Raw genomic sequence first — 21,975 nt, 5'->3', positions numbered from 1 at the left:
TACTAGAACATCAGGCACATGACAACATGGTGGACATTAACACACAAATAAACTGAGCTTGATCGTGCATACCTTTAGTTCCAGCACTGAGGCAGAGGCAGGTGGAGCTCTGTGAATTCAAGGTTTAGACTACATACCAAGTTCCAGCCAGCTAGAGCAATAGTGAGACCTTGTCTTTAAAAAAAACATCCAACCCAAAGGAAAACTATTCCATTTTTTAATGTTCTCTTAGTAAAGGAATGCATTCCAAGTTTGTATTATGTATTCTGCAGGCATGACAGTTAAGTACACACATAATCTCTTTCTATAGGGAGCTTAGAAGCAGGGTAGGAAGATGAGGAGGTCATAAATGAGACATGAGTAAATGAAAGAATTGTGTAATGTGTTTGCTACTAGTGGCCAAAATGGGTGAGAGTCAGATAATGTGAAGGGGACGTCAGTGTGACTTACAGGTAATGTGAAGGGGACGCCAGTGTGACTTACAGGTAACGTGAAGGGGACACCAGTGTGACTTACAGGTAACGTGAAGGGGACACCAGTGTGACTTACAGGTAACGTGAAGGGGACGTCAGTGTGACTTACAGGTAATGTGAAGGGGAAGTCAGTGTGACTCACAGGTAATGTGAAGGGGAAGTCAGTGTGACTTACAGGTAATGTGAAGGGGACGTCAGTGTGACTTACAGGGCGGAGGGGCATGCACTGTGCTGCAAGGGTCCAAGGGAAGTAATGTGGGGAGTGAAGTAGACAGAGCATGTGGGGAAAAGACAGTAGCTGGCTCAGGATGCTTGATGAATAGTGAAGACTTGGTTTGGTCAGGTCTAAACAGCAGTGTAACACTAGGAAAATAACTATGGGAGCAGTGAGGCTAATCAAAGAACCCTTCCCCAAAGGTCTTCTCATGTTCCTACTCTAGTATATTATCCATTCACTCTTCTAATCAGGAGTGCCTAGTATGTGTAACACACACACACACACACACACACACACACACACACACACGAGAGAGAGAGAGACAGACGAGAGAGAGAGAGAGAGAGAGAGAGAGAGAGAGAGAGAGAGAGAGAGAGAGAGAGAGAGAGAGAGAGAGAGAGAGAGAGAGACTTGGGCCTCTATAAGACAAAAGATCTGATTTTTCTGCTCTTCTAATACCTAAAGGAGTTTTACCTTTGATCTTATCTTATCAAAACCCCAGAGTTCTCCTTGACTTTCATCCTAACACCTCCCTACCAGCTCAGTGATTGTTTTTGTGACTGTTCTTTGGATTTCACCCAAGTTTCATACAATCCTTTTGAAATGTGTAAGTGAAGCTGGACATGATCCTATAATCATGACCTGGTAAACATGGGTCAGACACTACAGTTGTGTCTCAGCATTTGCACACTACAGATCCACTGAAGTGGATCCACACAGAATCTTCCTTTCAGTTTTTCAAATTACAGATACATAAAAGTACTATTTCTGTCTTCCTTGCTTACATCCAATTTAGTGATATACTGTGTCCTTCAGATTTTTGAACATATAATTATTGTATAGCTGCAGACACATTTTGATATGAACCACTATATCTTAATTATGGATATTAGAAACTTAAATGTCTGCGGATATTGAAATGGGGTGTATTTCATGAAACTGTGTTTCATTGTTTGGACTCCTGCATCCCTCCTAAAATAGAGCACTAGTTTTAGAGTTGCAGAAGTACATTAGCTTCTTATGTTCTTGAGCTCTGTACCCAGGGAAAGCTCTTATTAAGAACCCTTCCTCTCATCCTTTTCTTCTAGATTGACATATTTGAGGATAGAATCCGGGGTATTGATATCATTAAATGGATGGAGCGCTACCTTCGAGATGTAAGTATATTCCTAAATTCTGAGGATGTGTGCTGGTGAGAAAAACAATTAGCTTGTGAAAATATTTCACAGAAGAATCCCTAATACACTCCCCAAGTCTGAGCCCGAGGAAGTCTGACAAAGCCTCTCTTGTTGGAAGCTATGCAAAGACTTGGAAAGGAAGGATGGGGTCACCCTCCTGGACATGCAGAGACAGGAAATAATGGTCAAACCAGACACAGGTGGTTGATAACAATCAGTGCAAACAATTTCTAAACCAGAATAGGAAAGGAGGAAGTGAAGGGGGGATGATTCCAGTTGAATTTGGGGCCTTTCCAAGTGTTTTTGTAGGACTGGGCTAAAGAGGTTTCTGGGCAGCCTTGCAAGCTATGCAGCATGCCACCCCAGGCCACCCACTTGCAGCCCTGTGATTCCTTTTCTACAGACAGAATCTATACTAGCCACTACAGACAGAATCTATACTAGCCACTGAGACACCTTGTGCTTTAACAAGCGAGAAATTGATTGCTGCCAACATGTCCACGTCTGTGTGTTTCTTTGGGCAGGAGTGGGTGGGGAGTGGGAGGCTCAGCAGGCTGGGGTTCTGCTTTCCTTTTGTCTGCAGCCTGGTGTTTGCTTTGTGCTGAAGGGTCTGCTTCTGTGCTAATGTGTACAGGAAAAGCAGGGCAGTGGAGAAGCAGAGTGACTGACAGTTCATATCGGCTGCAGGGAGGAAGGGCACTTTTCTGTGCCGTGGCAGTATCTTTCTGGCTCCATGCAGATTCAGTGATTTGGGCTTTCACTGGACGTTTATTAGTGAAGGTTGTGGAAGATGGGAGAATTCCTCGCAGAGCCTTTTCTCTGTGTGTTTGTAAGGTTCTGGGCACAGAGGCACCGGGGAGGTGTGAAAAGGACAGCATGCTGGTGTGTGGGTTTCTGCCTTTTGCTTTCATAGAGAGAGGGACTGGCCCCGTACCCGTCAGCAGGTCAGGGACTGGTTATGGTCCTGCTGGCCACTTTCCAGCTGGTCTTCACCAAATGAACCACACTTCCCACTTCCATAAACATGCTTTTCTCCTTCTCATTAACAGAAGACAGTGATGATAATTGTAGCAATCAGCCCCAAATACAAACAGGATGTGGAAGGCGCTGAGTCGCAGCTGGACGACGATGAGCATGGCTTACATACTAAGTACATTCATAGAATGGTGAGTGGTGAGGGGACCACAGTGCCGGGCTGCTCCTCCGGAACAGGCACCTTCTCCAGGGAGGATGCTTTTCACTGATTGTGGCAGGATATTAGGGGAAGAGTCTTTAGCCTTCCATGTCAGGAGACATTATTGGTTATGGCTCTGTGTACTTTGAGACCCATGGAGAAACACCACTCCTCTGCTTAGTACTCAACCCCTAGACTCCTGCCAGTAACTAAGAGACACCAATCAAACTTCTAGAAAGTAGAGCTTTGTTCCTTGACAGTTTCCCAGCAAATGTGAAATCATAGGACAGAAGAGTGAGTAGGTTACTGTGGGTGTTCCATTCTGTCCCTCGCTTTTTCAGAGAAGAAAGTTGCAAAGTGGGAAGGACACTCCTGTCATACCAGAAAAGCCTGGGTCACAGTAGTTCCCTAAGTACAGGCTATGTGGCCATAGTCCAAGTACTTGGATCTTGCCCTTCTACAAACCTATTCATAAAATGGATAACTAGTATGTATAAGTCTATGAAGATAAATGAAGTAATGTTTGAAGTATCTGGCACATAGAAAAGACTTAAACCAAAGAGATTGTTCTTAGTTTGTGATAGGTGGGAAGCCTTCTACTGCCAAACCTGTACTATGGGACCTGGTTAAACTTAAACCATGGGGAAAATTTAGAAGGAATCAAGCTTGCTCAGCGTCTGAGAGAAAATACTGCTCAGCGTTATGATAATCTGTTTCATGGCCTAGCTGTCTTCTTGTCCTTTGTGGGCATAGAGACGCTGTGGAGACCACTCTGTCTAACTAGATGCTGAACTAGATCTGTGACCTTCAGACTGTCCTGCGGAATCCCTAGTAGGTGTCTATATGTCTAAAGGTGGGACTGGCCCTGACCTCCTAACCTAGAGCCTGTTTCTCTGGTTTGTTTATTTACCAAGGATCCTGAGATATGAGAAACAGTAGGGAAATTGCTGGACTTGAACTCATAAGCCCAACTTCAGTTCTTATCCTTCAGGAGGACATGGCATAATGTATCACTGGAAGTGACCTAGATGCAAGGACTAAGCAGCACAGGGCAGGAAGCAGCCAGCAGTCTCAGAACACCTTTCCCTCGGAGGAAGCAAAGTTAAATGCTATCCACCTTGTTGTCCAGAGCATTGCAGGGTGGGCGTGGAAGCAGCAGCAGCAGCATTTGGGTTGCTAAAAGCTCTATCACCTCTTCCAACAAATGTGGACGGCTTGTTGAGTTCACAACCCAAAGCGGACGCTATGACAAGGTGGTAAGATTCAAGAGTCAGGCCAAGAGTCTGGCGCTAAGTCTGCCTCCTGTCTGGTCTTACCTAGTGTCAGCCTGTGGTCAGGATTCTGCAAAATAGCACTCCTAGAAACAAATTCATCTAAAAAAGTCATGACTGGTTCTGGATGCTGCTGTCCCTTTTCTGTTTGTATCATGTCTGCACATTCCAACACTGACATTCTGTCTACATCTCTAAGAACCTGCCAGTCCCAGGAGCTAGCAGCTGGTACTTGGGAAGGACTCCAGGTCCCTACCAGTTCCTGGGGAAACCTGCTTAGTTGTGCTGGTGTATGGCAAGGGCAGCCAATAATACACACAGTCCAACCCAAGCTTGGACAACTGTGTCAGCTATAACCATGTGGTCTCCCTAAAGTCTCAGGCTCTTTTCCATCTCAGGAGGGATCGGATGTGCCATCAGATATAGGAGGGTCTCCCTGTCCTTGGGCTGACTTCCTGACCTCCTTCAGACACTAAAGAGTAATCACATCACAGATCAAATAAAGTAAGAGAAAAAAAAACACATACAGCTGAGGGCTAGTCTTTGACGGACTGGGGAGCCTAGTGGACCAACCAAATAGTGCACAGTGCCTTTGAAGTTGGAAGTTAAATCCAGCTCTCTCTACCATTAACATAACAGATCCCACACCCTTCCCTGCAGGTGCTTACTTTGTGATGGCATGGTTAGTATTTGAAGAGCATAGTACTCTGGTCAATGTAGTATATGCTTTTGGTGTTGTCTTCTGTGTTTTGAAGGGACATGGCTCTAAGAAACCCCCTGTGGTAGATCTGTATTGTGCATATCTGTGAGAAGCTTGTTTACATTTCCACATTCACTTTCTTCTTGTTTGTATTCTCGTGCACAACAAAAGCTTTGCACTTATAAAAAATCAATTGGAAGATAAAATTATTCAGGATACATAATTCCTTGTTCTCCTTGTCATCAGATGGCTGGAAGCTCCATGCCAATCTTGGGATTTAGAAGACTTTAACTCCCCTGATATTGAAAATTCTGATTTTGGTAGAGTTCTTGCTAAATCCTCTTGGATGACCAGAGTGTGAAACATGATTGATCTGGCGAGGGAACCTTAGGCCTGACAGAGTGGGCTCTTCATGGCTCATCTCCTGGCCCTCTATGCCACGCCCATCTGTGCTCGAGAAGTGGACTGCTAGGTGGTTCCAGTCATACTAACCACCTCCTCATCTGCAGGTGCTCATGCGCTCTGCCCTTGCCTGCTCCCCATTTCCTTTACCTGACAAGAATCTTCTTCATGCCCAGTGATCCCTCCCATTACTGTCCTGCACAGTCCCTGATGCAGAACAGACAGCCCCATCCTGACCTTCCACAGCAACTGTTCACTCTGCAGGCTAGCCTCGGGTTGGTAGTTTTCCTTCCTGCCTGCTCACAAGCTCACTAGCTCTGGGAGGATTATCCAAATTGTATCAGAGGTACTATGCTAAACAGGCTCTCAAAAAAAATCCTAGGTTTTAGTACTTTACTGGTTTCTGTATTATAAACTTATAAATACTCTCATATTTTGCAATTGAAAGCTAATAATATAAAAGTACTGACTACAGAATTGGAAGAGAGATACAGCCTGTTCTCATGAACTGAGATAACCCAGCCCCTGTACACTCCTAATTCTTAAAACTCAAAGTCAGCACTCAGAAGGCTGACAAAAAAGGGCCGCTGTGAGTTCAAAGCCAACCTGAGCTACACAGTGAGTTCCAGGCTAGTCTAGACTACATGTGAGAGCCTGATTCAAAAAAACAAAAACCCAAACAAACAAACAAAAAACCTAACAAATCAAAGAAATTCAGGGTCCTGGCCAAAATACAACACAATTTTCATTTATTTATTTATTTTATGTATATGTGTGTGTGTGTGTGTGTGTGTGTGTGTGCGCGCGTGTGCACATGAGTACAAATACACATGCATTTGTCACTAAACAAAGTAGAGGTCAGAAGAGAACTTGCAGGAGTCAGTTCTCTCCTTCCACCATGTGGGCTCTAGGGACAGAACTTAGGTCGTCAGATATGGCAGCAAGCCAGCTTTCTGATTCCTAGAATGTGATTTTTAACAGGCCTTCAATAAGTGGTTGTATTACTCAGGGTTCTCTAGAGGGAGAGAACTTACAGAATTTGTATGTGCATTTACATATATACATATATATATGTATAAACACACATGCATATATAATATATGGAGAGAGATGAGAGGTGGTTATTTATTAGAATGACTTAAAGGCTCTGGTCTACCAATGGAAGTTTCAATAATCCAGTAGTTACTCAGTCCAGGAAGCCGGATGTCTCAGCTGCTCTTTAGTATACAGTGGAGTCTGGAAGTAGGCTCTAATCCAGTGAAAGAATGGATGTGCTAGGGAGAGGGAAAGCAAACAGGCAAAGAGAGGCACTTCCTTCTCCCATTTATATAGGCTTCCAGCAGAAGGCGTGGCCTAGATTAGAGAAGGGTCTCCCCTTCAAAAGATCTGGATTAAAAGCGTGTCTTCCCACATCAAAGATCCAGGTTAGAAGTGGATCTTCCACTTCAAATGAGTTAATTAAGCAAAAATCCCTCAGGTGTACCTAGCCAGGTTTGGTTTTAGTTAACTCCACATGTAGTCAAGTTGACAACCAAGAAAAGTGGCATAGTATGTAATAGGGAGAGCTTAAAATTGTAAGTAATATGACACTCAAATAAAGTTGCCATGTTGGTACATCAACTTCTCATCTTTGTTCCTAAATTACTTACTCTTCACATTTGTTTTGTTTTAGATGCAGATCGAGTTCATAAATCAAGGAAGCATGAATTTCAGATTCATCCCTGTGCTCTTCCCAAATGCCAAGAAGGTAAACAAACAAACAACAAGATCCTCAAATAATTCTCTTTGTTTTCAAGTCTGGTTTGCTGGCTGTTTGGGATTTTAGGTTCAAAGTCTTGTCAACTCTTTGACAGCCCTCAGAGATAACAGTGTTACCAGAAAGATGAACAAGTTGTACACCGGGCCTACAGTGGGAATAGTGTTACCTGGTAGAATCATGGCTGTCCTAATTGTTCAGTCTGTGTACATAAAGCATGGTTTATGCTTACTTACTTTGCTATTGATGTGATAAAACACCATGGGCAAGGCAACTTAGAGAAGGCTTGTGGTTCCAGAGGGATGAGCTCCATCACCATCATGGCAGGTTAGTGTGACAGCAGGCGAACATGCCATCTAGAGCCGGAAGCTGAGAGCTGAAGGCTCACATCCCCAGTGACAAACAGGAAGTAGACGGAGTGTGGCTTTTGAGGTTTCAAAAGCCAGCTTCAAGTGACACACTTCTAGTCAGGCCACACCTCCAAACAGCATCAGCAACTGGGGATCAAGTATTCAAATGACCAAGAATAAGAGGTCATTTATCACCTGCTGCTTCTTACCTCTCACATCTTAGGCCAAAGTGTGAAGACTCTGCTTTCTGCTCCACATAAGTATCTGTTGCACACAGTTGAGTCCTCACAACCTGCAGGGTACAGCACTGAAGCCACACAGCTCTCTGCGTGGACCTTACTGGGATTCATATGAAGGTTTTGATCATATTCCAAAGGGTACATTGACGCTTTAGAGAATATAAGTCAAGTCACTAGAGAACATCTTCCAGGCCTAGCAAATGGAAGACAGCAGCTAAGTAAGCAGTTCTAGACTCAGAACCAGAGCACTCTGAGCTTAGACACAGTCTCATTCTGGAGGATTCCTGGATGTTAGAACTGCACTGAAACCTCTGCCTTGAAGTAGGGAGAGCCCAGTCTATGTGAATAAGACACAGAGGGTTGGGCAGGGCTCAATGCAAATGAAAGGGTCCATCATCCTCCCTGGTCCTAACTGGTCCAGGGACTAAATGCAGTCACTGACTGGCCAATCTCTTTATGGGGCTCCCCATTTTCTCTGGTATTCTATACTAGCCACCTTTCACTTTGCCAGAACTCCAGTCTATATCCCTCTAGTTTCAAAAGTCTGTGATGTTTCCCACTGATTTCAAGACATCGACTACCTTCCTTAGCATGACCCATGAGGCTCTTTGAAATAGAACTTTATCCAATTACTCATTTTCCTTTCTTCTCATCTGGTGCCTCTGCTTTGTTTAAAATTGGCTGTCAACAAACCTTACTTATGTTCTTTCTATCTAGGTGTCTTTGACCCTCTGTTCCTTCTCCTTATAATGCTCTTCCCCAACCCGTTGGCCTAGTGAACTCTTGCCTATCCTTGTATCCTTACAACTTCTCTAGTATGTGAGGTTCTGCTTCCCCTCATGCCTGTGTAATTCATTGTTCCTTTCCTGAGAGCATTTAATTAAAGTACTTTGAATCAATGGTATATGTTGGGGACACTGGTAGTAATTGCTTAGAATCACTGGCACACACAGACACACAGACACACACACACACACATTCCTAGTTGGGGTTGCTATTGCTTATTGGTTTTAAATTCCACTCAACAGTCTCTTTATTGCCAGAGGTTGGGACATGGTACTACTTGGCATACTATCACCTAAAAAACAGTTTATGCTGCTTTTTACCGCCGTGTGGGATTTTCACTCAAGTCAGTTACTGTGCCTTTGCATTGGACACCTTCTGCACTCAACCTGTGAGCAGGTTCTGAACTTGTGCTACAATCCCCAAAGCAGCTCATCTCAAAATGAAAACCAAAGGCCTTACAGTGGCCTCCAGGCCTCCTCTGATACAGCCCCTTCAATTCTGGCCCTCTTCACCTACTCACTCGTTCTGTTCAGCCACTGTGATCTTGCTTTTGAACATGTGAGCAATTTCCACCACTGTGACTTCTCCTAAGCACCCTCTTAAATGCTGCAAACTTTTCACTTCTATACCAGCATTCCCCACGGCCTTAAGGTGTTGCTGCTGAGCTTATCATTCCTCTCCCCACCAGCATATGTGCTCCACAAGGGCAGTCCTGAGGGTGGTCCTGAGGGTGACTGACACTGGCCAGTGAACCCCAGCCTCACAGTTCTGAGGTCTGTTCTGCTCCTCCCACTCCAGGCCAGACCTGAGGCTGGAGTGGGAGAATCATGAATTATATTAAGCCCACAACCCTGGCATCCTCCCCCAGCCACAGGGGAATTCACATCATTCGGTGTGACCTCTGTCCTACCCCTTTCATGTGACGGCGGTGAAAAGCACACTGTCATGCAAAGGGCAGGTAGCCTGGGTGACTGACAGAAAAAGCTGTGCACATGTGGTTTCCATAATGAGACACAGCTTGCACCCGAAGCCAAAAGTACTTCTCGTGTCAAACCCTCCAAAAGCAAAACAGCAGCTCCCAAGACAGCCCGGTGGGAACGTCTATGAAGGGCAAGGCAGAACTGTTAGAACTGAGCCCTGGACCTGGAATCCTGGCTTCTCTCCTGTGACCTTTGCTCCTGTCCTCTCTCTCACAGGAGCACGTGCCCACCTGGCTTCAGAACACTCATGTTTACAGCTGGCCCAAGAACAAGAAAAACATCCTGCTGAGGCTGCTCCGAGAGGAGGAGTATGTGGCTCCTCCCCTCGGTCCTCTGCCCACCCTTCAGGTGGTACCCTTGTGACCCCAACCATCTCCAGCTCAGTGCGGTCCTGTCACAGCATTCTTCCAGCTGAGGCTGGTTTGTGGCACTCAGGGCTGTCTCAGTGTCTTCTAGGGGGATCTGGGACTCAGAACACCTCTTCTGAAGAATCCTCCGCCTCCAAACACTTTGGCTGCTCTCTATTTCCCGCCTTTAAAAAAACACAACAAGGTGCCCATGTCCTCCTGAGTTTGAGTTGTCCAACTTGAGCTTCCAGTACTTTTAGTGAGTGGATACTACAGGTGATGACCACAAAAACTCTCTTATGACTTCAGCTATTTTTATGAGTTGGCCAGATGCTGTGTCCTTAGACCAAACTGAGGAACGTCCAAATAATAAAATGATTACCCTTTGTAAGAATGTGTTTCATTTATCTGAGTGGAGACAGGCATATTAACTTATATTGAAATGGGCAGGTGTGGGACATCAACAAAGCTGCTTATGTTATTAGACAAATGTGACAGAGTTCTCTGTATTAAAGGGTTAAAACCAGAAAGTTAACCACCCTTTTCATGTAACTATGAAAGGTTTACTCTTACAGTTGAGGTTTTTAACAAAACATCCCTGATTGTAAACAGTTTTATTGGGCAGGGAGTGTAGCTCAGTGGTAGAACACATGCTTAACATGTAGAAGGTCCTGGATTCAACTCCTAGCACTACAAGAAGAGAAAAAGGGCCAAGTGGTTGTGGCAAACTCCTTTAATCCCTGCACTTGGGAGGCAAAGGCAAGCAGATCTCTGTGAGTTCCAGGACAGTCAAGGTTATACAGAGAAACCTTCGCTCTAAAAACCAAATGAGACAGGGAGGGAGGGAGGGAGGGAGGGAGGGAGGGAGGGAGGGAGGGAGGGAGAGAGAGAGAGAGAGAGAGAGAGAGAGAGAGAGAGAGAGAGATTATTTACAATCACATCTCCCAGGGGATAAATTTAATTTTATCTTTATTTATGTTTTGTCTTTTGGAGAAAAGGTCTTAGTATGTAGTTCTGGCTGGCTCAGAACTCAATATATGGAGTAGGACAGTCTTAAACTTCTATCAGTCCTCCTGCCCTGGCCCTCTGAGTGCTAGGGTTACAGGTGTGCACCAGCATGCCTGGTATCTTATTTACTATTCTATTGCTGTGAGGAGATGTCTTGACCAAGACTATGTTTAACGCTTAGTTAAACGTTGCTTACAGTTTCAGAGGGTGGGTCCATGATTATCATGGCAGCAGATAGAGAGGCATGGTGCTGGTGCAGTAGCTAGGAGTTTACGTCATTCTTATCAGCAAGATGAAGGCCAAGAGGGAGGGAGACTGGGTCTGGCATTGGCTTTTGAAACCTCAGAGCCCACAAGCCATGACACACCTCCCAATCCTTCCTAAACAGTTCACTAACTGAGAACCAGACATTTGAATATATGAATTTGGAGCCGTTCCCATTCAAACCACCACATCGGGCTAGCTTTTCTTTTTAAATTCAAATGTAGCCAGTTTTTAAAACACAGAAAACGAATTGCTTCATAATAACTAAAAACACACCTTGCTGGTTTTTTGCTGATTATTTAGGAAAGAGTCTTACTGTGTAGTTGAGGCTGCCCTCTAACTGCTTAGGCCAGATTAGCTTGTAATTTGTAACCCCACTGTGTCTACTTCCTGAGTGTTGGGATTACAGGCATGCATCAGGGTAGCTGACAAACTTGCCCCTCCCAGACCTCAGTGCTGAAGACTGAATCTAGGGCCCTGGGTATTCCACATCCCCAGCTCTTGGGTATGTCGTCTCAAGAGACATTTTCTTCTTTTAAAAATGTCTTCAATAATACCCTCAAGTCAATAATTTGGTCTTATTTGGTCTCCAAAGAAATGACACATAGCCACTTATAAAATGTGTGTGCATGGTCTAAATAAACTGTTGCACAAGAAAAGAACAGGTCAATAAAAAGATGCTTCGAGGATGAGAGCTGTTGCTTCCTTTCTCTACCTAACCTGGTAAACAAGTTTCACCTTTACTGTGAGATAGGCATACCTCAAATGTCACTATAGAGAAAGACAAATACTCTTTAACTACAAAAAGAAAAATTACTAATGAATTACGAAGACTACAATTTGATTTACTTTATGTCCTATATGTGCACTGAGTAAAAGCTTTAAAAAAGAAAAAACTAGCATAATTTAAGTGTTCCTTTGTATGATTTTATGGCAATAATAATAATTTCAATGGCTTTTTAGATCTAGTAGAATTTTGTTTGGCTAACTCTGAATTCCTAGAAAACATTCCAAACACCAACTTCAAGTCTTTTTTCTCTTTTCATTACTGTTTTGGTTTGAGGTAAGACCATTATTGAGGATTCAGCATCTGCAGAAATAGCCCAGCAATTATTTCTTTGAAATGCTTCCAGCTTGCGAAGATTTAGTAATGTAATGTTATTAACTCTCCCCACCCCCTTCAGGGACATCCAGATCATTCAACTTTGAGTCCCTTCTATTCTTCCCATCCCAGGTGGTTAAAGGTCCCTTATGTGCCACAAACAGTCCTTAAAGTGCTACAATTGGTAGCAAAACATGCAAAAATGTAAGCTAGTCAAACAACCAAACAAATACCCCAAACTGTGTATACACATACTGTATTCACCAAGAGGTGACAACTTAAGACCACCACCAGCAAAGGATTTTTTTACAATTATTTTACAACACTGATACTCAGATTAACACCTGGCTTATTTAAACATTATCCTGGTCCTTGTGTATCTATGTGTAGATATTTTGAAGGTAGAAACAGGATAGGACTGACTTGGTTAAAAATAACTTTGTAGCCTCCTGATTTCAGTCATAAATAAAATGATAGGGCATGTACTGGGTATACATTTAGATTATTTTCTGATATTTAGTGACAAATTTTAATTTCAGTGACTGGCTTCAAAATACTTGCCTGCATATACTGAGCTCAGAGATGTCTCACCACAGAGTTGCAGTCAAAGTGTCGGCCTGGCTGTTCCTCAGCTCAGTGCTGAAAAGAATCATAGCTGTAGACACTCTCTTCCTCTTTCTATTAACAAACCACCCCTGTAAAGACTTGAGCTTTCCCGAGTCATCTTAACAGGAGATAAAAGTGCTGTTTTGAACTTTCCATCTTATTTTAGGATGTTTAGCTGAGAGCATTTTTCCTAACCCAGCCACTTCATCAACTACCATATCTACTTTGCCAAATCCATTTTGTCACCACTATCTTTGCCAAATGGATTGCAAAGTTCTACAATCATTGAAATGACCCAGAAAGAGTCCTTCAAACCACGGGGTCTTACTGTCTCTCTTTATTGTACTGAGGATTTGTGAGACCCTCTCCTGGCAGCAGAAGGCAGATTACACTTCGGGAAAGACCACAAAGTAGCCACACCTCTCATCACAACACAGATAGCTTGATATGAGAAAACCCAACAACAAACAAAAGTAAGAAAGAATAAAGGCAGCAAAATAGTGACACTTTTAAGTAATTTATTTCTGTCATGGAATTTTCAGTCTGAAAGGGACTCTGTGGCTTTGCTTTATGTAGGAAGGAAGCAGGACCCACAGAAACTGATTTGTTCAAGTTCACTTCAGGGCTACAGCCCCAGTGACACAGTTTCAAGACTCTGAGCCTATGGGCTTTACCAGGAGACTTATGACCCTTTCTCTCTGAAGTAAACATAGCCTCCTGAACACAACACAGGAGGCCTGAGGGAAGATGCCCTCCATCCTCTGGTGGCTGGGAGAGTAAATGATCACGCCACAACTTGTGCTGAGAGAGTCTCTTCAGGGAATTAATCATTGCTGTGGTGATATGGAATATAGCTCTTCTTGAAGTGCTCTGGCATATTTATTTTGTAGTAGTTTTATGTGAACCTTAGGCCAACTTAAAAATTCTCAATACCTTCCTAAAGCTTAAAGACAAAAATCTAATTGATTGATTTCTTTTAAGGTGCCCGAGTATAAATGTGTGTGTGTGTGTGTGTGTGTGTGTGTGTGTGTGTGTGTGCTCATATGTGTTGCAAACTCCAAAACACCAATAGTTTTTTTTTAATGTTTTTATTCTTTAAATGCTGTGAAACTCCTCTTTCTTGAATCCTTCGGATGCTACAGAGGTGGAGCATGGAACACTGGCTGTTTAGGAGTGGGTAGGGCTGACAGCAGGAACAGTACAGTTCACCATGAGGCCTAAAACAGCACCAAAGAATCCAATCAGTACAGTCTGCATTCTGGGAGGCCTATATCCAAGCAGGATAGTATTTTCCTAACCTCATACTAACTCTTCCTTTTTTTTTTTTCTTGAAGAATGCTTTTAGACTCAGAGTGAATGGTGAGAGGTGGGAAACTTTTGTAGAACACCATGTGTGACTGGTATCTGCTTCAAGTCTAGCAGGTGGGACCTGCAAAAGGAATGGTCAGCATAGCTGACTTGTGTTTACCTTCACAGGGAACTTCTGGGTGTAGGCCTAGGTCCCATTTATCCAGATGGTCTAGGAAGCGGTGAGACTGCTAACAAGGAGAAGCATGGGCTGTGTAGCTGGGCAAAGGTGACCAAGTCCTGGCAGCTTGCCTTTCTCCCCAAATCTCCTAGGGCATATCTTTCTTGTCCTATGCCTGACCTCCCTTTGCTCCCTTCACCAGGAAGGTGCTGATGGAAGAAGGCAGCTGGGGAGCCAGGGGGGAGGGAGGGCGGGAGGGAGAAGGTGAATGTGAGAGGACTCCTGCCTGATGGATCCCATTAGGCTTAGTGTGCAAAGCGTGTGGAGATGAAGTAGCTGCTCTGGTATGCACCCAAGCTGCTGTTCTATTTTTACTCTCTCCTGCATGCTTCTTAGCCCAGAGTTGTTTGCATGGGCACCTGGATCAGCAGCAAAACATGGAACAGAGCCACTCAGTAAAGCAGGGAGGAAGGAGGCCATTGATGCAGGCTTTGTTATTGCTGACAGCGAAGAGAGACCTGGAATGTTAATGAGGATAGCTTTCCGAAGCATGCCTTCATGGTTAGCAAGGAGTTCAAAGGAGAAGGCAGACTCAGGCCTGTGCCGAACAAATGTGAACTGCTGATAGAGAGAAGGAAAAATCAATTATGCTGTCGCAGGCTCCCATGCCATTGTGTTGGAGTTGTTAGAGAAGGTAGGACAAGGACCAGATTTCAAAAGGAAACAAAGCCACATGGCCCTGAAGTATAACGAGTTTGCCATGGCAACTGATGGAAATGAGCCTCTGGGGCCTGAGCAGGTGTGCTATCTTACAGAATAAACATACTTCTCTCACTCCCTGGATTTTATAATAAAACCTGTGTTTGGATTACTTTCCCCTCCTCTTTGTTACCCAGAGTAGTTGGCCATTGCTCAATCAGCCCCAGGCTCTAGTGAGGGAAATGTAATCAGGGTTATCAAAGGGTCGCTTTGGAAAAGGCTGGCGCTAGGCTTGGCTGCCAGCCTCACCATGGAGCAGCAGCTGGGCCTCAGCTACCTGCCTGGCCTTTGCCCCCTCCCAGGCTATACCCTGGGCAGAAAGCCACTGGTTCTGAGCTCACCTGGGTACAACAGTATGGTCTGGACCTCACATTGGCACTGACCAAAGGCTTCTCTGTGAGCAGAGAAGTGTTATTTGGGTGAAGCCAAGACCTGACTGATGGATCAGCTTGGATTTTGTTTGTCAAGGTTCCTTGAGCTCAGGGACTAACTGATTTTACTCTCCAATCTGTTGTTACCCATAGTTTGTTTACTCTCTAGTAGGTTCCAGGGCGGTAGATTCTTGAGTCAAAAATATACACAAACGGGTTTTATAAAATTCCCCCAAGCTAAAGACTAAGGATACTTATGTTTAATCTTTATAAGGTCCAAGTCATAATAAAGTAAAATAAACAGCCTTAGTATTCTCCTTTGTAACAAGAAAGAAATCTCTTCCACTATAGTTTCAAAAAAAAAAAAAAACCCTTTTAAACAAGGTGCTTGTTCTCAATGGCTCCTAGAACAGTTTATAAACATGGTTACGGCAGACTGTTGGTTTGAGGAGAGCTTGTTCAACCAGCCAGCTGGGCCTGACCTGACTTTTGACCCCAGTAAGAGAAGCAGACTGACTTATGAACTAATTCAAGCTAAGGTGTCAGGCTTTAAGCCTTACTGCTCTTACCCTAACAGTCACAGGCCCTGACCCCGACACACTGTGCTCACTCCGCTTCTTTGTTCACAGTCCTGACAAGCACAGGAGCCTGTTTTTCCACCCTTAAGAGGTCACAGGTGCCACTTAGGAAGACACCAGGGAAGAAGGGTTAGAAACTGGCATCCTGAGAAGTGGCAGCTGTTGTCCTGACAACATGGTTTTGTTATGAAAATATTTTGTTTTGTTTTTAATTTTTTACGAGACAGGGTTTCTCTGTATTGTTTTGGAGGCTGTCGGTCCAGCCCGGCCTCGAACTCACAGAGATCTGCCTGCCTCTGCCTCCCGAGTGCTGGGATTAAAGGCGTGCGCCACCACCGCCCGGCTATGAAAATATTTTGAACAGATACCTTGATCACTGTTTTATTGCTGTGAAGAGACACCATGACCATGGCAACTCGTATAAGAAAGCATTTAATTGGGGCTTGCTTATAATTTCAGAGGTTTAGTCCATTGTCATCATGGCAGGAAGACATGGTATGGGGGAAGTAGATGAGAGTTCTACACTGAGTTTTGAAAACTCAAAGCCCCCTTCCAGTGACAAACTTCCTCAAACAAGGCCACATCTCCTAATCCCTTTAAATAGTGCCACTTTCTGGTGACCAAGCATTTGAATGAGCCTTGGAGTCCATTCTTATTCAAACCACCAAAACAGACCCCCCCAAAAAATCAAACTATTAAATATGCAAAAGGGAGTTCAACAGCTACCACAGCAACTAACAAACCAACACCAATCTCCAACTTTGTCTTCTTTGCCTACTATGTGCAAGGCAGTACACACATAAAGAGAAGTGTGTTCACACTCTCCTTTTGCAGTTACTTAAGACGCAGCTGGGGAGGGAGATAGGATGCCGGGGTGGGAAAGCTCATTAGGCTAAGATAAGACATTTGGTCTCTTGCCTCTGACCTTCACCTGACCTCTGACTGATGATCAGTTTCTGGGTCAAACCTTCAAAGAAGCAGGTGAATGTATATTTTTTCCCTAATAAAAGAAGATACATTCCTTCCCCCACATACTTTTTAGATTATTGTATTCAAGGCTCCTTATAAATCACCATGGAAATGAGATAAGAGACTGAAAGACAGAATTTCAGAAATGGGAGAGCATGCCACAGCACTGCAGAATGTATATATTCAACCAATAAATGACAACACCGACCACCGGCTAGTCATCACACCTCTCTAAAGAGCAGCCCCGCTCCATGACTGGAAAAAGGCAAGCCGGCACCGCCTGTTCAGGTAGGAAGGCTTCACAGCAGGCTCAGCTGAACCTTGCCTACGGTGGTACAGCTGGGACAAAACAAGTGATTTTCTGCACTCTGCTTAGTAGGGTCTGGGAAATGTTTTGGTTGAGTCTCTCAACTAAACATACAAATAAGCAAAACGCAGAAAATGGTGACTTGCCAGAATGGGTGCAGAAGTCCTGAGTGAACACTAGTATTCTCCAGTTCCCTAGACACAGTGTGGGGCCTCCCACACTGCTGAGCACTGGTGTTCTCCAGTTCCCTAGACACAGTGTGGGGCCTCCCACACTGCTGAGCACTGGTTTTCTCCAGTTCCCTAGATACAGTGTGGGGCCTCCCACACTGCTGAGCACTGGTTTTCTCCAGTTCCCTAGACACAGTGTGGGGCCTCCCACACTGCTGAGCACTGGTGTTCTCCAGTTCCCTAGACACAGTGTGGGGCCTCCCACACTGCTAAGCACTGGTGTTCTCCAGTTCCCTAGACACAGTGTGGGGCCTCCCACACTGCTGAGCACTGGTGTTCTCCAGTTCCCTAGACACAGTGTGGGGCCTCCCACACCGCTAAGCACTGGTGTTCTCCAGTTCCCTAGACACAGTGTGGGGCCTCCAACACTGCTGAGCCAAACCTTTGACATGCTTTCTTTCACATGCTTCTCACGTGTGGCACAGCATTAATCAGGCACACCTACATTTGAATCTTAATTCTCTGACATGTAATATGACCTTAGCATGTCACTTACACACAGGAAGAAACAGAACTAATTCCCAGGGAGGTTGTCAGAATAAGATAAGATGAAGGAAAGAGAGCATCCATAGCTGTACCTACATATTGTAAATACTCAGAAAAAGCCTTCCTTCCTTTCTTGCTCTTTCTTCTAGCTTTGTATCTCAGGGGCAAGGACTATTTATGGGGACTTTGGATTTTTTTCAATTTTAGTGTGTGTGTGTGTGTGTGTGTGTGTATGTTTGTGTGTGTGTGTGTGGTGTAGGCATACACATGTGGAAGTCAGAGGACAATGCTGTGGAATTGGTTGTCTCCTTCCACGACGGGTTCTGGGATCACATTCAGGTCATGAGGTTTGTGGGAACTGCTTTCATCTGCCGAGCTGCTTCAGCAGACCAAGTTTGAATCCCCCCCCAAAAAAATCTAACAGCAAATTCTCACAACAAATGTCTTACAATCTGAAAATGAGCCCTTATGAAGTGTCAATAATGTGAGTTTTTAAGGGGTCTTCCTGGGGGTGCTGTTCAGCCTAGTTTGTTTTCTTAACCAGGTCAGGGAGAAGCCAGACAGGATTCAGAGAACAGCCGCAGCACCTGGAGACAGCATTCTTTCCCAGAGCTAAATCTTGCTACGAAGCAAGGCCCTGGCAGCACTAGCTAGAATGATTAAAGGGATAACAGCAACACTTGGTAACGAAGCTTGACTTTAAAGGAGAAGCTGACTGTGGGGCCTCAAAGATAGGATAATAGATGTGTGAGTACGCTAGAAATCATTTCAAAAGCTGCATTGTGTTCACATTATACCTATTATTAAAAACGAAAAACCTGGATTCAGGTTGGGAACCCTGCTATGTTCTCAAACTCTGCTTTCCTAAGAAATGAAGTCTTATTGTCATCTCCAACCCAGTCTAAGGCTAGGCCAAACACAGGAAAAGCCTGGAGGGCTGGCAGAGCGCTCCTTAAACTGAAGGAAAGTTACCACACTGGTTAGTGTATTTCAGACCCCTTACTTTCGTAAGAAAAAGGTTGACCTGGAAACCCAACCCCCAATAGTGACTTAAACAGCTTTCATCTAAATATTTCTTAAATATACACAAATACATAGTTAAATATAAATGCTCTATAGTTATAGTTGATAAAAAATGGAACACAAAGGGAAAAATGCTGGCTATCTGTTACCCAATATTGCAGATATTCTTAATAATATTGAACTGGTCAAGATGTATGTTTTATATTGTACATGCGTGCATGTGTGTGTGTGTGTACATGTGTGCTTATGGAGGCCAGGGGTGGATGTGTCAGATCATCTTAGGTCACTCTCCACCACTTTATTTACTAAAGCAGAGTCTCCTTGCTGAACCTGATGTTCATTCATTTACCCTGGGTTTTTCCTGTCTTCACCTCCTGAGTTCTGGAGTTAGTTAGGCTGTCATGCCTTCTGGCTTTCAGGTGAGTGCTGAGATTGCAATTTGTGTCCTCACAGTTGTGTGGCAAGTGTTTTACCTGCTGAGCCATCTCCTAAGCCCAATTACACACACACACACACACACACACACACACACACACACACTGTTTTGTTTTACGAGACAGGGTTTCTCTGTATTGTTTTGGAGGCTGTCGGAGCAACCCAGCCTCGAACTCACAGAGATCCGCCTGCCTCTGCCTCCCAAGTGCTGGGATTAAAGGCGTGTGCCACCACTGCCCGGCCCAATTTTATATTTTATGTTATGTGCATGATTGTTTTGCTTGTATGTATGTTTGTGTACAGTGTGCATGTCTGGTACCAGGAAAGACAAAAGAAGGCATCAGATTCCTTGAAACTGGTATTACAGACAGCTGTGAGCTACCATGCCAGTGCTGGGAATTGAACCTGGGTCTTCTGGAGGAGCAGTCAGTGATCTTAACTGTTGTGAAACATTACTTTACCTATGCAAAGATGTGTTACATTTGTTTATGTTACAGATTATTATTTTAACTAAGTAAAGGTGTATTACATTTGCTTATGCTGCATTTGTTTAGTTATGTAAAGCTGTGTTGCTTTGCCTGTCTAAGGCACCTGATTGGTCTAGTGAAAAGCTGATCAGCCAACAGCAAGGCAGAAGAGGGATAGGCGGGGCTGGTGGGCAGAGAGAAGTGGAAGGAGAGAGAACAAGGAAGAAAGAGAGGGAGATGCCCAGGGCTGGCCAGCCCGGCAGATGTTGAGTAAGTAGGACACAGAGTGAAAGGTAAGCAGCCCTGCAGCAAAAAGATGAAAAGGAACAGGCTAAGTTAAGTTTTAAGATCCAGTGGGACAAACATACGATGAGGTCAAATTCGTAACTAACAAGAAGTCTCCATGTCATGATTTGGGAGTTGGTGGTCCAAGAAAGCCTGCTGCACTTAACAGCCGAACCGTTTCTCCAGCTCCCCCAACTTTACACCTTTTTAAAAACCACAACTTAAAAAGTTGGAAAACAATCATGTTTGTAGGTTTAGTAAAAGCAAAATTACCAGGTAAATTCAAATATGGAGACATCAGTTTTAGATGAAAACTAAATGTCTAATGTTAGGTTAGTTGTAACTTATACATGTAATTTATAAAAGCATAATAGGATGGTATTATGCATTTTATGTTTCAATGGTCCAGTTGAGTAAGTATGTGACTCAATAATTATTGTTTTTGTTTGTTTGTTTGTTTTGAGACAGGATTTCTCTTTGTAGCCCTGGCTGTCCTGGAACTCGCTCTGTAGACCAGGCTGGCCTCAAACTCAGAGATCTGCATTACTTCTACCTCCTGAGTGCTGGGATTAAAGGCATGTACCACTACTGCCTGGTTCCATAAGCATGATTCTTAACAGTTTTCTCTCCTATTAGCTTGCTCAGTTGAAGTCACCAGTTACTTGTTTTTGTTTGCTTGGAATTTTTTGCAATTTTTAACTTTTATTTTACATGTAATTATGTGTATGTGTGTGTAATGGTATGTGCACATAATTATAGGTGCCCATGGAGGCCAGAAACATTGGGTCTCCTCTGGGGACTGGATTGTGAACCACCTAATGTGGATGCTGGGAACCAAATTTGTGTCTTCTGAAAGAACTATATGCACTTTTAAGAACTGAAGCACCTATCCATCCCTCAGGTCCTTGTTGTGATTGGCCAGCTGATGTTATATTTTTGGTTGTGAGCTTGGGCTTAACAGCTGAGTCATCTCTTCAGCCCAAGTGATTTAATAAGGGTACAACACTGATACTTTAAGAAAAAGCTTTAAAAAAAAAAGTTCTTGATAGGGCTGGCCCATCAGTTAAGAGCACCTATTGCTCTTGCAGAGGACCTAGGTTTGGCTTTTAGCACCTACATCTTGGTTCACTGCCATCCATAACTCTAGTTCCAGGGAATCCAATGCCTTCTTCTGACCTCTGAAGGCACAAGGAATGTATGTGGTGCACAGACACACAAAGGCAAAACACTCATAAATATAAAGTAAATCTAAAAGAAAGTTCATTGTGGAGAATATTTGCAGGTTTTAATGTCACTTAAACAATTCAGACTAATGCATATGCTCATACCCTCAATAAAGTGACAGCTTTGCTTGGCTTCTTCTGAGTTTAGCCTAAGCTACTATGAGCTCGTAATGGCTTTATTTCCTCAGCATGTTTTTCTACTTGAACTACTGTGAAATTTCATTTGTGCTGGGAGCCATGATTCATGTGGCCTTTCCTCTGCATGAATGCACTGTTTGTGTATTAAATTGGCTTTGTTCTTCTCTCACTACTCTGTGACAATTAAAGTAGGAACATGATTATTTTTTGCTGGAAAATCAAAATCAATTTATTAAATAAATTAAGATACTAAACCCCACACAAAGAAGTTAAAGGGGGTAGGGGAATGATGTCATTATTTATGCTGGTAATCCCAGCACCCAGAGCTGAATTAAGAGGATGCTGCAAATTGATGGATATCCTGGGCTATGTAGTGAGTCTCA

The 21,975-nt window shown here is 43.8% G+C and overlaps 1 protein-coding gene and 1 long non-coding RNA gene across 11 annotated transcripts in view; one reads left to right on the top strand and one right to left on the bottom strand.

Annotated features, from left to right (window-relative positions):
- Nucleotides 1-10,264, top strand: part of Traf3ip2 (TRAF3 interacting protein 2) — a 38,675-nt gene extending 28,411 nt beyond the window's left edge. For 3 of the 6 annotated variants that reach the window (XM_005073253.4, XM_021229068.2, XM_013115799.3), the window contains 4 exons: nt 1,779-1,847; nt 2,918-3,034; nt 7,088-7,162; nt 9,743-10,264. In XM_005073253.4, coding sequence (XP_005073310.2) covers nt 1,779-1,847; nt 2,918-3,034; nt 7,088-7,162; nt 9,743-9,889 — 408 coding nt within the window. In that variant the 3' untranslated portion in view covers nt 9,890-10,264. Of the gene's footprint in view, nt 1-396; nt 1,848-2,917; nt 3,035-7,087; nt 7,163-9,742 lie in introns of those variants that run through there. The other 3 variants (XR_005881819.1, XM_040758201.1, XR_005881820.1) reach the window with 2 other exon arrangements.
- The window catches only part of LOC106021406, a 101,504-nt gene that overhangs the window by 20,428 nt on the left and 59,101 nt on the right, over nt 1-21,975 (bottom strand). For 2 of the 5 annotated variants that reach the window (XR_002383432.2, XR_005881824.1), the window contains one exon: nt 13,355-14,070. The exons of the other annotated variants lie outside the window; for them this stretch is intronic. This is a non-coding gene — a long non-coding RNA (uncharacterized LOC106021406). Of the gene's footprint in view, nt 1-13,354; nt 14,071-21,975 lie in introns of those variants that run through there. 5 annotated transcript variants of the gene reach the window in all.

Source organism: Mesocricetus auratus, unplaced genomic scaffold, assembly GCF_017639785.1.
Source record: "Mesocricetus auratus isolate SY011 unplaced genomic scaffold, BCM_Maur_2.0 Super-Scaffold_100018, whole genome shotgun sequence".
NCBI lineage: Eukaryota > Metazoa > Chordata > Mammalia > Rodentia > Cricetidae > Mesocricetus > Mesocricetus auratus.
The sequence above is the reverse complement of the archived record's forward strand: the minus strand, read 5'-3'. Positions and strand labels throughout refer to the sequence as shown.